The sequence below is a fragment of the Nuphar pumila genome, chromosome 12, assembly GCF_984573655.1.
Source record: "Nuphar pumila chromosome 12, dmNupPumi1.hap1.1, whole genome shotgun sequence".
Taxonomy (NCBI): Eukaryota; Viridiplantae; Streptophyta; class Magnoliopsida; order Nymphaeales; family Nymphaeaceae; genus Nuphar; species Nuphar pumila.
The window spans coordinates 41255945-41272922 of record NC_143260.1 but is presented as its reverse complement, the minus strand read 5'-3'; the positions used below and the strand labels follow the sequence as shown (position 1 = coordinate 41272922).

General features: G+C 38.5%; 1 protein-coding gene across 1 annotated transcript; it reads right to left on the bottom strand.

Moving 5' to 3' along the window:
• Positions 1-11765: 11765 nt before the first annotated feature.
• LOC149820830 (WRKY transcription factor 44-like) lies at positions 11766-16033 on the bottom strand. Its single transcript, XM_089983904.1, has 5 exons — positions 15565-16033; positions 15204-15359; positions 13781-14454; positions 12813-12959; positions 11766-12145 (listed from the first exon to the last, which is right to left on the bottom strand). Exons 1-5 carry the CDS (start codon positions 15784-15786, stop codon positions 11959-11961), a joined length of 1386 nt encoding a protein of 461 aa, XP_089840030.1. The 5' UTR covers positions 15787-16033; the 3' UTR covers positions 11766-11958.
• Positions 16034-16978: the final 945 nt, after the last annotated feature.

Below are 16978 nucleotides of genomic sequence, written 5' to 3'. Positions count from 1 at the left end.
TTCCTTCGGCCGCCCTATACATCCCGTCGACCTCTCTGCCGGCCCTCACTGTTCGCCGGAGGTCGATCTCCGTCAACCTTCCGCTGCCGCCGCCGCTGCCCGAAGCAACCGCAAGTACACCGTTAAATGGATTGGGGGTCGACCCCCTGCGTTTTCCGGCAGGGGGTCGACTCCGCCAGGCGGTCGACCCCCTGCCGTGTCCGACCGGGGGTCGACCCTCTGCCGTGTCCTGCCAGGGGGGGGTCGACCCCCCGCCATGTCCGGCCGGGGGTCGACCCCCCGCCGTGTCCGGCAGGGGGTCAACCCCCTGCTGTGTCCGGCCGGGGTCGACCCCCTGCCGTGTCCGGCCAGGGGTCAACCCCCTGCCTTGTCCGGCAGGGGGTCAACCCCTTTTGATGTCCGGCCGGGGGTCGACCCACTGGTTTCTTGCTCTTCTTTTTCTTTTTTCAGAAATTAGGGTTTTTGTTTTATTTTCATTGTTTAGTTTTCTTTGATTTTCATTGATTAGGATTTTTTAATTTTGATTTTCATTTATTAGGCAATTGAATCAAATTTCTTAAATTAAGGCTATTTGTAGTTAATTTAATTATGGTTTTTTATTTGATTTTGTTTTATTAGGGCTTTGAATCAAAATTTAAAAATTAGGGCATTTTATAGTTAATTTGATTAGGGTTTTCTTGGATTTGATTAGAGCTTTTAGAACCATCAAACAAGCCTTAAGAACCATAAATAAGAGTCTAAATAGATGTTTTTATTTCATTTGAATAAATTACAAAAGTCTGTGCACTCTCTTTGCAAAAACTAGCTCAACTTTTAGATTATTACATTGTAGTGCCTGCTTATCCATGATAAAATTCAATAGCCACTTGGTGTATAGAATTACTCCTTTTCCTTCATTGTTAATATCCACTCTTACGTTCTTTTGTTATTGGAATAAGAGATATATTTTAACCTTTTTTTTTCTAACCATATATGGCCAACCAATTAGTTTATAAACAGGCGTGTCTTTTTTATAAATCATTTGTTTAGAGTGAGTTTTTTTTCATGGTGACTTCATTTTAAAACATCATTTTTTTTTGCAGATTTCTCAACAAAACTCGCTTGTGCCCCGCCACCCGTGGTAAGTAAGTGACAAAAACAATGCAAATCGGGTAAATACCCGTGGTGAGTAAGTGATGCAAGCGCATCACATGTTATTTAATTTATTGAATGTAACACTTTATTGTTCACACACTCACTTAGTTGTTGATATCTAGGACTGCTTTGTTGGAGTTCGGAGATCATGCTGAGCATGATTTTAATGTATGAATATGGAAGTGTTCTTATTTTTGGAGTACGGAGTCCATGCTATGCATGGTAGTAGTTAGTGGGATATTGAAGTGTGTTTGCTGCAGGTACATGTTTGACATTTGTTTGATATGAATTATTTCGATGTATTGCAATGTTTGATGTGATTGTATCCATGCTTATATGTAGTTACTTTCAATTTGATTATGTCTTCCATGTGAAATTGTATACTGAAAGCATGCTTCAAATGAATGTATCGTGTCATGAATAGTTTGCACATGAAAATATTAAGTTATCAATGCATGCATCATAATTCTTGTGATTGTATGACATCATATATTGCATGATAAATTTGATATTTTCTTCATCATAGCATTCTGATGGTTCTCTTTTAACTGGTTAGGATACTATTCGTAACATCATACGACAGAATGACTGCAAACCGTGAATGGATGTACCGTAGGATAGTGGACAATGAGTTATCGCATGAATATATGGATGGTGTCGACAGTTTTATTGAATTTGCAACGGCAAGTGTCAGTACGGTAGATCCCACAGGTCGGATTAGGTGTCCCTGCAAGATTTGTAAGAATAATCGATTTGTAGAACCTCATGGCGTTAGACATCACCTATACAGGAAGGGTTTTGTGAGTGATTATCAGAACTGGACGTTTCATGGAGAAGAATTTAGAAACGATTTTGATGCACGGGTGAATGTGGTGCACGATAATCTATATACGAATTTGATATTTGATGCTGCAGGAACAGAACTGGGTTCTGCTATGAGTTCTAGTGATGTAAGAACTGTCGTAGATGAAGAATCACCAAACGATGCAGCTAGTAGATTTTATGATTTACTTAGAGATGCTGATGAGCCACTTTGGAACGGTTGTGAGAGTCACACTATCTTGTCTGCAGTTCTTCAACTAATGAATTTGAAGTCCGAGTATAATTTGAGTCAATCATGTTTTGACCGTTTGTGCATGATTGTGAAGAGTATGTTGCCTAAAGATGAGAAATTGTCACAAAATTTCTATCGTGCGAAAGTTATAGTCAACGCTTTAGGTATGGGTTACAAAAAGATTGATGCTTGTCCAAATCACTGCATGTTGTATTTCAAGGAGCAGGAAAACGACATATCATGCCCGTCATGTGGGCATCCTCGGTTCAAGCCAAAGACAAGAGGCAATGGTAGCACGAGATCAAAGGAAGTTTCATACAAGTCGCTCCGCTACTTTTCTATCACTCCTAGATTGTAGCGATTGTATATGTCTTCAAGGACAGCTAAACACATGAGATGGCATGCAAATAAAGTTCGACACGATGAAAACAAGATCACGCATCCTGTTGACGCTGAAGCTTGGAAGCACTTTGATCGTACTCATCAGAACTTTGCAATGGAAGTGCGAAATGTTAGACTCGGTCTATGTACAGATGGATTTAATCCATTTGGGGGTAGATCAACTCCATACTCTTGCTGGCCAGTATTTGTAACTCCATACAACCTTCCACCAAGCTTGTGTATGAAACGTCCAAATCTTTTCTTTTCTTTGTTGATCCCTGGTCCGACTTCACCTGGCCAAAATCTTGATGTATATCTAAGGCCATTGATTGATGAATTAAAAGTACTGTGGGATGATGGTGTTACCACGTATGATGCCCACAAAAAACAAAATTTCAACATGAAGGCCGCTGTTCTATGGACAATCAGTGACTTCCCTGCATATGGTATGTTATCTGGTTGGAGCACACATGGGAGGTTGGCTTGTCCGTACTGCATGGAGGATTCCAAAGCTTTTAGATTGAGGCATGGAAGGAAGCCTTGCTGGTTTGATTGCCATCGTCGATTTCTACCCAGCGATCATCCGTTCCAACGTCAAAAGAATGCATTTACAGCAGGCACAACCGAAATGGAAGGTCCATCCTCAAGATTGTCTGGCATAGAGATTCTAAGAAGATTGTGATACTTTCCAGATGTATTAACAAATGCCCGCAGTCTTACACCCTTCTGTGGTTTTGGGAAGGATCACAATTGGACGAAAAAATCTAGTTTTTGGGAACTACCGTATTGGCCGACCCTATTGATATGACATAATTTGGATGTGATGCATGTAGAGAAAAATGTGTTTGATAATATGTTCAATACAATAATGAATATTAAAGGAAAAATGAAGGATAATCCGAAGGCCCGTATGGATTTAAAATTAATATGTAAAAGACCAGAATTGGAACTCAAAGAGTATAATGGCAAAGTACTGAAACCAAAGGCAAAGTACGCGCTCGGACCTGATCAAATAAAACATGTATGTCAATGGTTGAGACAACTGAGATTTCCAGATGGATATGTCTCTAACATTGCTCGGGCTGTGAAGATTGACGATGGACAATTATATGGGTTGAAGAGCCATGATTGTCATATCTTTATGCAACAATTGATACCCCTAGCATTCCATGATATGTTAGACAAACCTATGTGGGGGGTATTGTCTGTGTTGAGCGGATTTTTCAGAACATTGTGCGCATCGGAGGTCGTTGTATCAGATGTAAAGAATCTCGAGGACTCTGTCATCACCACTGTTTGTCTGTTAGAAAAGATATTTCCGCCAGCATTTTTCGATGTTATGGAACATTTGATCATACATCTGCCATATGAACTAAGGGTTGGTGGCCCTGTGCAATATCGATGGATGTACCCATTTGAAAGGTATATGTTTTTTTATATTTGTCTCTTTAATGACAGATATTTAAAATTTGAAATGTATATTCTTGTCAGATGCATGTTCGACCTAAAAAAAAGGTTCGTAATAAAGCAAGAGTAGAAGGCTCTATTTGTGAGGCGTACACTTTAGAAGAGATTTCAAATTTCTCATCTACGTACTTTGAACCTCATATTCCAACACGTTACACATGCCTGCCCCGTAACAATGATGGAGAACAAATAACTGTAGCTGACAAGCTGTCGATATTTCAACCACTTGGGCATGCATTTGGTAGTTGCCGATCACGGCTATTGACAGATCGAGAGCAAGATACAGCACACATCTATATTCTTTTTAATTGCTCAGCGATCGACCCATACATCGAGTAAGTATATGTATATGCAACTCAATTATAAATCCTTTTATGTTCTATATGTGGATACATGACTCGGTAATATAAGTATTTGTGGTTTGCAGACGATTTGATCTGGAGTTGCAAAACGAAGTTTCACATCTCACTGATGCAGAAGTACAAAAAGAACGTGAAACTAAGTTTGTGGAGTGGTTGAAACAGTTGGTAAAGAAGCTAACATAAATTTTGTACTTATAAACAAGACTAAGTTACTTAATTGATCGTGATCACAATCATTGTTTATGTTTGTGCGTAGGTTCGGAATGGTGATGTTAAAGATCAAGGAATATGTGATTTAGAAAATGGTCCAACAAAAGTTGTGCAATGCTACAACGGGTATATCGTAAATGGTTATCGATTCCATACAAAAGACTACGGTATAAACAAATCAACGATAAATAGTGGCGTGTGTGTCAAGGGTAGCAGCTACGGTGAAAATGAACATGATTACTACGGTGTTATAGAGGAAATAATGGAGTTGACTTACTTAGGCATGAATAACAGGGTTACGATATTCAAGTGTCATTGGTTTGATCCAACTGCAACAAGACTCGACAAAGCTTCAGGCATTGTGGAGGTGAATCATAAATCCAGGTTTGGAACATATGAACCATTCATATTAGCCTCGCAAGCTCAACAAGTTTATTATACTTCATATCCGAGTATAAAAAAGTCAGATAGAAATGAATGGTGGGCAGTTTGCAAGGTGAAATCCAAACTATACCCCGAGTATGATCAGTTACAAGAAGATGAGTTAGCTGAAGACAGTGATTACTATCAATCAGATGATGTCTGTGACTTCGCTTATGGTCACGATGTTGCGCATGATATGCATATCATATCTCCATTGGCCGATGAAACATTCATAGAGGAATGTGATCCAAATGATGTACCAAGTGGATGGGCAAACAATAAAGAAGAAGAAGAAGAAGAAGAAGAATAAGAAGAAGAAAGTCAAACTAGTGACGAGGAAGAATTCTCAAGCTAGTGAGCAAAATCTTATACTACAAACCTCTATTTAAATGCATTGTAATACTTGATGTGAGTTGTATTGCAATACTTGGTGTGAATGATTAAAAATTTTATTTGAATGTATTGTAATACTTGATACGAATGATTCGAATGCATTGTAATACTTGATGTGAATGATTTCAATTATCTGAATGTATTATAATTTATGCAATTAACGAATGATTTGAATTAGTGCAATACTTGATGTCAATGATTTGAATTATTTGAATGCATTGTAATGCTTGATGTGAATGACTTGAATGCATTGTAATACTTGATGTGAATTATTTGAATGTATTGTATGACATATGTTATTTGTTAGAATATGGTTCGTGGAGGTTATAGTGGTCGCTCATCCAGTAGTAGCCAGGCTCAACCTTTATCTTCACGGGCTCCTGTGATAGGTATATCATATAACTAATTAGATGCTTGATTAGTTCAAATGCACATTCTGAGAATTTCTAATGTATTTTTTTACAGATGATGTTGCGCCTGTACACGACCCACCTACACCAGTTGATCACACAAGTCAACAGCCAACACAGGAAACCGGGTCTTCTCAGGCTGGCACAAGAAGACTCATTCGAATAGTGTATATCGATAATCGATCGTAAGTATTTTGTTTTCAATTATTGCATATCTTTTAAATATTTTATATTGATATTTACTGTGTAACAATTCATGTGCAGCACGAGGTTTGAGCCACAAGAAGTAGTACGGGAGATTAGGAATTCACTTCTTCAACATCTATCAGGACCAGTTGCTCAATGGAAAGAGTACCCAAAGGAGGTGTTAGACAGATTGTGCTCCTCATTCATGGTATACAGTTGTTCCTCATAGTTAATGTGTTTCATATTTAATTTATTTAAGCAATGTCTACTAACTTTCTGAAAATATTTGTAGGCTTCGAATCGCTTCGCAACTACGGTGGAAGAAAATGATGCAAGGAAGGTGTGGCAGAAGGTGGCTGCCAATCGATTTGCAGACATGCTGCACACTATGAAGACTGCAGCAAAAAAAGCATCTGGCGTAGTAGATGATCCATTACTGTGGAAGGGCCATGGTCCTATTACTATCAGGAAAGATTACTGGGATGAAATGTGCGATAAGTGGGCGGGAGATGCATTTAAAAATCGCTCTGCGAAGGCTTCACAAAATCGATCGAAGATGCCCGAAGCCCATCTACACACAGGTGGCTCTAAGACATTTGGGAGCCACCTAAAGAAAATTGTAACTCATCAATATATAATATTAATTTTATAAGTATTGTTGCAAACTTGTGTACTAAATCTTTTGTCATTTAACTTCGCAGGAAGCAGAAAAAGGAGGCAGTGTACCATATAAGGATGTGTTTGTAGAAACACATAAACGGAAGACCACGAGAGTCTTCGTATCAGAGAAGGTGAGAACGACAACGGTATGTATTAATTCTATTAATAATCATTGCAATATATATGCAAGTTATCATAATGTTATCATTAATTATTAATAAATACTTTAAACATTATTTTGTAGGAGGCATATGAGCAACAAATGGTAGAGCGATATGGCGAAGACGCTACTCAGCATCCATCATTTGATCCTACAGCATGGGTGACTGCAGCAGGTGAACCCAAAAAAGGACGCGTGTTCGGGTTTGGGAGTAATATGAACACTTCACCCGTTATTGGTTCTTCCAGTTACGGTTCACCGACTTCTTACGCCGACATAAGCTCCAAGCAGCCGACTATTCTTTCCAGTGATGATGTACGCGAGATCATTAATGAATCACTGAATAACTATTTCCAATACATCGTCGCCCCCTTTCTCCAAAATGAGATCAAGGCCGCTGTTCAGGATAGGGGATCTTCGATTCCAAGTCCCTCTCAGGTATAATCACATATATAGTTTTTTTGACTGTCTTAAAGCACATCTGAGCATGGTAGAATCACATATAGAGTTTTTCTAGATGCCTTAGAACACATATGAACATGCTATAATCACATATTCAATTTTTTTACTGCCTTAGCACACATATGAGCATGATAGAATTACATATAAAGTTGCTTTGCCTGCCTTAGAGCACGTATGAGCATGCTATATTCACATATTCAATTTTTTGACTGCCTTAGCACACATACGAGCATGATCGAATCACATATATAGTTTTTTGCCTGCCTTAAAGCACATCTGAGCATGGTAGAATCACATATAGAGTTTTTTTAGATGTCTTAGAACACATATGAATATGCTATAATCACATATTCAATTTTTTGACTGCCTTAGCACACATATGAGCATGATATATATATATATATATATATATATATATATATATATATATATATATATAAAACTTTTTGTCTGCCTTAGAGCACATATAAGCATGATAGAATCACATATAAAGTTTTTTTGACTGCATTAAACACATATGAGCATGCTATAATCACATATTCAGTTTTTTGACTGCCTAAGAACACATATGAGCATATTATAATCACATATTCAGTTTTTTGACTGCCTTAGCACACATATGAGCATGCTATAATAACATATAGAGTTTTTTTACTGCCTTAGAACACATATGAACATGTTATATATCATTTATGATAGAATCACATATAAAATTTTTGGCTTTGCCTGCCTTAGAGCACATATGAGCATGCTATATTCACATATTCAATTTTTCGACTGCCTTAGCACACATACGAGCATGATTGAATCACATATATAGTTTTTTGCCTGCCTTAAAGCGCATCTGAGCATGGTAGAATCACATATAGAGTTTTTTTAGATGCCTTAGAACACATATGAACATGCTATAATCACATATTCAATTTTTTGACTGTCTTAGCATACATATGAGCATGATAGAATCACATATAGAGTTTTTTTATTGCCTTAGATCACACATGAGCACATGATAGAATCGCATATAGTGTGTAATTTATTTCATTATATTTTGTTTATCAATACTGACTGTTCTTTTCTTGTGTAGGCTGCTAGCGATAATCAGGGTAGTGGAGCTGAAGGGACAGATAAAGACAATGAACAAGAAGACGCACAAAATCTTGGCGATGATTAGAGGACTGTGTTGAAGAAGTTCTATTTTTTTTATTTTTCCTAATTGTAATTGTTGAATTGTAAATAATTAAACTTCTTAATTTTAAGGTGGAACGATTAATTATTGTAGATACTTGTTATATGAATTTTTTTGTGTGGTTTGTTTTTTATTTACAGGAAATATAAATTGTATAGGAAATAGAAATTGTACAGTTCTCGGTAATTAATTTTCAAATAATTTTTTTTTTATTTTTTTCGTGTTTGCGACGGATTAGCGACGGAACCATCCGTCGCTATTCATATTAATCTAGCGACGGCGTAGCGACGGAATTAAATCCGTCGCCAAGCCGCAGTCGCCGTTTAGTACCGGCGGATTGGCGACGGAATATAGCGCTCATTATTCTGTCGCAATTAGCGACGGACCTGGCAACAGAATAATTCCGTCGCCAGTTAGCGTCGAAATATTCGCGACGTAAGCATACTGTCGCCTCGTTGTCGCTAATCCGTCTCTAACCATGGTAGCGACGGAATGTGGTCGTCGCTAATCTACTACTTTGTTGTAGTGTTATTGAATAGAAGCCTTACTTTTTCATTTCAATGAGAATTGACATAGGTGTTAATTCTAGGTGTAATTATCAGTTTAGGTTTGATATGATACAATTAACCTTAGAAATTAACTTGTAAGTGTTTTTGCATTGATGATTGAATATTCAATAAATTTTTGAGTTTTAACTAGTAGATTAATTGATTGAAAATAATTAATCTTTGTGTAAGATCTTAGATTTTCTACATGTTATGATTTGTTGTGAATTAAAGATTTTTACAAAATTTATTTGAAAGTAGACATAAAATTTTTATTAAGAGATAATTTAGCTAAGCTAAGTTACCATATTTCAAGATTGTTGCGGATCCCGTCAGTTGGATCCAATGAAGAGCCTAATAAGAGAGTAGACTATTATTATTGAAGTTCAAAATATAACCAAGTTATATTTATAAAAAATTTAAATAAATATATTTGGGCATTTTTTTTTAGCTGCGATTTTTTTTTAACTGTTTGGGCTGACCCAACTGTATAGTAGGTCGAGCTCCAATCCTTTTTTGAGGATTTTTTTATGGTTGTGGCAGTGTAGAGGTGTGTGGAGCCCACATGATAGGGACACCCCACCACTTTATTGGCTCTTTTTAAAATTTTGTACGAGATGTGGAGGGAAAAAGCCATGCATGTTTTTATGTGCAACCCATGCAAAGAGGTTGCTCGGGAGAAAGGATCTTTTCTTTCTTGTGTTAGAGCTGCAAACTTGAGGTGGAGTGTACCTTTGTGCAGGGTTTGATTGGGCTTAACCCTTCATCCCTCCCACAAAGCCTCTCCATCATCCATCGTAGAGCTCAAAAAAATCCTTTTTAAGCATTTGTAAGGGAGGGTCTCCTCTCATTTACATTTTGGGAAAGAGTGAGGGCTGGTCACACTCTCCACTCTCCTCTTCTTCCTTCTTTCTCCACTTCTTTAACTAGTGAGACCATTGAAACTTGACCTACTTGGCCTATGATCTATGTGATCAGGGATGCCCAAATTCACTCTCGTGTCGTGTCCTCTTACATATTATTCGTAATGGAAAATTCCACAAAGACGGCATGCACCGCGTCCTTTTCTGTGTCCCTGTGACAGCCTCTGATCGTGTGCATGGGCAGACGAACACAAACACGCACAAAATCAAAACTATTGTGTTCAACTCAAGAATTTCAAATTCTTTAAACTTCGATTATTCAGTTCTGGAAAAACATAAGTCTATGGCATAATCTTCCTGTTGCAAACACACGCAAAAGTCTAAGACGTCAAAATATAGGCAGCCAAATATTCTCGTCAGAAATTAAAATTTTAGGAAATTTTCAAAAACACATCTAATGTTTGAGCAACAATGGAAACCAAACCTAACTTTTGGAGATTGTTAAAAATACTCCCAACTTTTTGAACAAATTTTTTTATGATAAACTTTTTCAACAGTTGATTAAAAGCACATTTCCATCCATTTAACTTGGGTTATTACTAACCCACATTGAGTTAACATGCCAAATGTACAAATCTATCCTCAAACCTCCCTCTTTTTAGCTTTCCTATCATCCCATCTTTCCACTTCTCTCATCCATTACAACACCCAGCAAAAACTGCTCTTTCCGTCCCTCAACAGCCACAAAGCTCTCTCCCTCTGTGGATAAAAAAGCTATTTCTCTTTCTTTAGGTTTTTGTGGAACACAATGACCAAGAATATCAAAGAACTTGCAGATATCACAAGTTCAATGTCAAATAATATTTCAATAGTCCGGTATCTGGTTTGCTAGTTTTCTACTAATCCAGCATATCCAGTTCTAACGACAGTTCTTCTCTCTCTCTCTCTCTCTCTCTCTCTGGTGGCAGCGTGATCCTATTGTTATGGGTCTCTTTTCGCTGCTGCACTTTTGTTCCCTTCTATTGGTCCGATTGGTTGTTTATTGCCTTGTTTCGAAGGGTGATCAGTCATCACATTATAGGTTTACCACCTGCACTTGTAAAATGGTGATTTCAATACAAACTTAATCCCAACTTTAAGGGAAGTGAACCGTGGGCTTTTTTAATTAACCATTTCAAAGTTTAAGTGTATTTTTCTTTTAAGTGCACTTTTGAAATCACTAAACTTTTTTTGTTTTTCTCTAGTTCTCTTGGCAAATAAGAACAAAAATATGTAAAAAGAAGCAAAACAAAAAAATATATAAATAAAATAACCTATTTTTTTCTTGAGATATAGACCATACAAAAGGTAAATCCTTGTTACAACGATATGACATTTTCTCCCTGGAGTAAGGGGTGTGCCACAAGTTTACGCCATTGTGAAAGTGACCATAAGTATGGCGGCCACTAGGTCTATGATCCCAGGGTTGGTTTCCCCATTCCTCATGGAAAAAAATGATATCATGACATTTTCGAAACTATTGCAATATTTTGGCCATTTAAAACGATTTGTCGCTATGGTTAAAAACTGTGAAGATCTTAAAGAGGCAATGCCTGGTACTATTACAGTGTCACTCAGCCAAGTTAGCATACTCTCTCTCTCTCTCTCTCTCTCTCTCTCTCTCTCTCTCTATATATATATATATATATATATATATATATATATATATATATATATATATATATATATATATATATATATATATATATAAAGGTAGAGACAATAGTATCTCCAGTGTGAAAGACCCGTGTGTCAAGCGGGAAAAATTAACGAGCACTCCACAAGAGAGCAAAAACTCAGACATGCAAGCACATCAAGACATTGACATAACCAATTAGAGAAAAATTACATAAAATAAATCAGGGAACTACTCTGGCCACAACAGCTACTGGGAAAATATGGAATGAAATTTTTAGAGCATCGTGTCTCTTAAAGCACTTGGTAATACAATTGCGCTACAATTACCTTCCCATGTTGCATTATTGGGAGTGTTATTTGTTTACCAGGATGGTCTAACCTCTTCTCAATGTTTGGCTTCACTGGGAGCCTGTGCATCAGAGTCTGAAACATCAAGGATGGAGTTTCGAGAGCCTGGTATTTCGTGGTTGTGCTTCCCCTCATAGGTTGTAATGAATGCACCAGGGTCAACGGACGACCTCTCTACATGCTTCCGAACATTGCACCTCAGATTGGTACACCTGTAATAGCTTCTGCAAAGACCAGATCATTTATGTGAGCAACACAAACTCAAAGCCTGCAGTGATACTACGTAGTTTCTAAAGATGGGGAACAGATCACTGGAAAGAGGACTCTCTCTCTGACATATACAATGATAGTTTGTCATGTCATACATACATGGGGCAGGAGGGGGCATGCATGGCCATGTACCACACACACACACACACACATTCCAGTCAGCAACAAGAGCAGTTAATGCCATTGCATATGACGTTATATTCAATCACCACTGCTCCCCCCCCCCCCCCCCCAAGAGCAACTGTATGACACAAATACTGATAAAACAAGGTCTTGTATTCATCAATTTTGAACAAAATTAAAACAAAGTTCTAGTGTATGGATGTTCGGGTGTGAGAGAGCTACTAAAATTTCCGTTAATGGCTAGAATCAAATTCTAAAAAGAGTTGCATAATCATGAAAGGGCTACTGCCCAGAGTCAGTAACTGATTCAAAGTTTCAACACCATAGGTCATATAATTTTGTGGTGCGTTGATCAGCTTATCAAACAAAGCCCTTTCCATTCATCATCAGCCTCCTAAATATACCCAGAGCAACAGAATAGATGCGCAATCTGAAACGGTTCCCTGAACTCTGATCTAATTCACCCAAAATTATCCAAAGCAAGAATAGAAAAATTACCTGGGATATGGGTTCCCTTTCACCACCTTCTGCCCATATTTTCGCCAACGAAACCCATCCTCCAAAATTTCAGATTCTGCAGTAGTTTGCACCATGACGTGGGGGTCTTGCACTACACCAACTTCACTAATTTTCTTATCTTTCTTCCTGAATGGGAGCATCACAGTGAAAAACCACAAATGAGGTTAACTCCAACAGAAAATCTCACATAAAAGGATGAAAAAAAAAAGAATAAAACTGTGTTTGAGTGTGTCTATGTAGGACTGAAATATAAGAACTCTGAAATGACCATTCATTTTGTATGCCTGGTTTCTAAATCCTGTAACCGTGTCGCTAGGAAGTCAGCAACTTTGGCACACCAGACTGGTTTATGACCGCAAATGAGGTATAATATATTTTTAGTCTATTATTAATGCACTGTCAGGGATACGCCCAACTCCAGCTTGTCTATCAGGGAAAAAGGAAAAAAGAATAATATTCTAAGATATGGAGAAAAAAGATTTTCCATTCGAACCATTTTACACATCCTTTTTTGCAAGTGAGCTTTTCTAATTTTCTGAAAGCACAAAAGTTTCAGAAACAACTCAGCTTCTGAAACATAAATAGATCAAGAAAACTTGATTTAAAGAATCCTTTCAAACTTCATGAAAAGAAAAACTAAAACTGTTCTTTTCAAGTAAATGTCACCTCACTGATCAAAGTCTTATTGAAAAGCGGCAAAAGCTTTTGCGTGAATAGCAAGCCTTTATCTGTGCAAGAAATATAGTCAATTGAGTAGAAATTGAGCCAGAAATTGTGGTAGTGACTCAAGGAAATATCATTGGGCTAACTGATGAGTAGACATAGTTGGGTCTGTTAGCTTAACATGGTACAGAACAGAAACAGGTCACCAGGATACTTTCCTTAAAACTCGAGAAAATTAGTGGTCATCTCAAAAAAGTCTGCTTCAATGGGCCTATGACTCTCACCTTCGCTTACTCACAGGTTCCTCATCATTACCATCTTCTCCTCTGCTTCCCACCTCACATTCCTCACTTAGTCCGCCAGAGTTTTCATGGCTTGCACTAGCTGTATTATGTGGATTATTCATTGGATCATGTGACAATGCTAGTTTCCCATGATTCTTATAGGCATTTGCTAATGAAAGTGTCTCATTCTGCTTCTCCACATTGCCATCATTCTCTGCATTTTTCATACCACAGGGTTCACTCGACTGTGGATAACAACTATCTCGGCCAGCTCCTTGAGACACATGAGTCTGTCCCTGACTCTCTGATGAAACACGCTTGGGAGGCTGCAGCTTTGGATGATTGTGCTCACCCTTGTACACAATCTCTGCTATCTTCCCATCAAAAGACCTCTCCACCATCTTCTTCACAGGGCAGTTTGGATGTGTGCACTTATAATAACTACGTGGATACTCACTTCCTTTCACTTGCTTCTGTCCATACTTTCTCCAGTTGTACCCATCAAAAGAAAGTCTATCTCCGCTGGTCACAGGAGGCATAATTGTACTATTCTGATCATTTTTCTGCAGGGCCGGTTTTGGAGATGCAATCTCCTGCCCTTTGTCCAACTGAGATTGGGTTGGCTTAGGAGCTGCATAGGAAGGTGGTGGTTGACGGTTGTGATCAAAGTTCCCCTGTTAAGAATAAAGATTCAGCCTTTAATCCCACTAACCAACAACTAGGAATTCTTGAAAAAAATTATGTTTTTCTAAATCACATAGCCATTATCTGAAGAGTATATTAGATTGATAGCACCAAGCTGCAGTTCAAAACAGTAGCTAAAGAAGAAAGCTTTTGGAATAATGTATAACACAACAAAAGCGGAACATGCCATTCTCCTCTCTTCCATGGAAATTAGCAGAAATTCACAGATGTAATTCATGAGTTAGAATGGGTGGACTCAAACAATAACCAAACAGTAGACTAGCAAAGTACATGAACGAAACATTGTCCAACAATCTAGAATAATCGTGACATGACAACAGTGTCTCCTTAAAACCACATTAACTTTACATTTTTTTAAGTTCCTCAATTTGTATTATATATTGAAGTCTTTTTTTCCACTTTTTTACTGAATAACAATTTCCAAACTTGTCAACCCTGCATTTTAGCTTGTCAAAAATCCCCGTAAACAAAAGGAGGCCAAACAAAGCCTGATAGTCCATGGTGGAATATAACATTAGACACAACTGGCGGTAGCTTTCTGTTTTCTTCTCTTCCTCAGAACTTTAGATTATCCGTGCTGGATATATTGTGAGTTGCTACTTGCTATTTGCTCAACAGTGAAGTTGTAAGTGCTGCGTGCACGCATGATGCAACCACTGGATGTAATTCTATAAATAAACAAAAACACAAAAATGAGGACGAAACAAATCAAGCTCACCAGATTAGCCAAGAGAGATACAGTGGTCCTTGAAACAAGCTTTGCCAATGGCTTGTAAACAACATTGGGTCTTTCCTCAGCCTTCAAAGACTTATCAGAGGAGGAGGGAACGGGGGCTACTGATGTCGCAGCTGCTGTAGGTGCAGCACCCACAGCCTACAAAATTCCCACAAGAAACAAAAGCAAAGAGGAGACTCAAGTTAACAGCAGAACCCAGAACCAACACCAAAAAACCACACATAACCCACAAAACCAAAAGCAACCAACATCCCAAACCCCCCTTCCCCCGCAAAAAAAACAGAAAAACAAATTCCCCAGAACCCAAAACCTATGAAAAACCAAAAATATACCCAGAACCAACCTGAGATTGAACGCCATCAACCGGGAAATGCTTCACGAAGGACTTTAGCCTCACCGTCTTCGGCCGGATGGCGACGGTGGTGGTTGCCTCCGGTAACGACCTCGGCGGGGAGGCGTTAATGGCTCCGGCGAGGAGCTCGGTGAAGGTCCTGAAACCCGCGCAGGACGGCCTGGTAGCAACGGGTCTGGAGACGATCAGCCTCTGCACCTCCTTCCCTTCCATTTCAACCCCACGTCCGCAACCATCAAGCTTGGGACTCTAGGGGCTTACCCATAACTTCGGGATAGCCAAGAATCGGGATAGCCAAGAAGACCTCTGTATTGCAACTTGCAAGGCCTCCTCAGCTATTCTGTAAACAGTAAGGGGTATGCGTGAGTTTGGATTTCTTCAGTTAGAGAGAGAGACAGATAAGAGAGAAGAGAGAGAGAGAGAGAGAGAGAGAGAGCAGCTATTAACTGCCAACGCTTCTGACTCGAAATAAAACCCCTCCCCTCCTAAAGAGAGAGAGTTGCCAAGCCAGCTTGATGCTTTCGGTAAGAAAATGACTGGGTCGTTCCGGAATTCCACTGGTTTCATTCAAAAACTACCTAACACTCCCCTGATAATTTTAAGTACTTTAATTTGGTAGTTAATTATGGGAACCTATTGGCTGCTCTTGAGTGTACTGTACACTAGTAGAAATATTTCATTACTTGGCATTTCATGATTTTTTAATCTGTATGGTATATTTAATCAAAAACATGTTTTAAATCATTCAATTGTATTATATAAGTTGATTTTCTAAGGGCTACAAATACAGCCGTTTACCATAAATCAAAATTTCATTATTAAAAGATCTTATTTTTATATAGGAACTAGGGACACTGGGCCGAAACGGGGCCCACCCCATCTTGCCCTGTTGGATTGGGGATGAAGGACATGAAACAGGGATAGAGGTTAAAATAAAAAACTGTGCAGGGTTGAAGGCTAAAATCAAAACCTATGCAGGATGGACTTACGCTTTCTCCCGTCCCGTCCTCAATCCCCGCCTTGCCCTGTCCCGTCCCATCCTCTATCCTTCTCTAGAGATGGCAGTGCACCGAGGAGAAACAAGGCCCCGCCCCGCCCCCATTTCACTAGTCCTATTTCTCCACTAGTATCAGATTTAGTTAGAGGGTACCACATGAAATGTAGCCAATATTTTTCTATTAATTCCCTTCTTTAAAGCACAATGATTCAAATGCCCCCAAAAACTGAAAAAAAGGAGGTCTCTTATAAAAGGGCAAGGACATGTTTTAACGTTTTTAAAAAAGCTTGTTCTCTTGATTTGTAGAAAGTGCTTATCCTATCTTTTGTTTTGTCACCTGCTCTTTGTTATGCATATTTCAGCTTTTTGTTTTTCATGTTTTTTCTATAAGCTTGCCATTATTGTTAT

What these genes read in the sequence shown, in the direction of transcription:
- LOC149820830 (XM_089983904.1), bottom strand. Translation starts at nt 15,786, where the DNA reads ATGGAAGGGAAGGAGGTGCAGAGGCTGATCGTCTCCAGACCCGTTGCT. An exon ending in TTGATGGCGTTCAATCTCAG is followed by an intron (nt 15,360 to 15,564) that starts GTTGGTTCTGGG and finishes GGAATTTTGTAG; the next exon opens with GCTGTGGGTGCTGCACCTAC. An exon ending in TATCTCTCTTGGCTAATCTG is followed by an intron (nt 14,455 to 15,203) that starts GTGAGCTTGATT and finishes TATTCTTAACAG; the next exon opens with GGGAACTTTGATCACAACCG.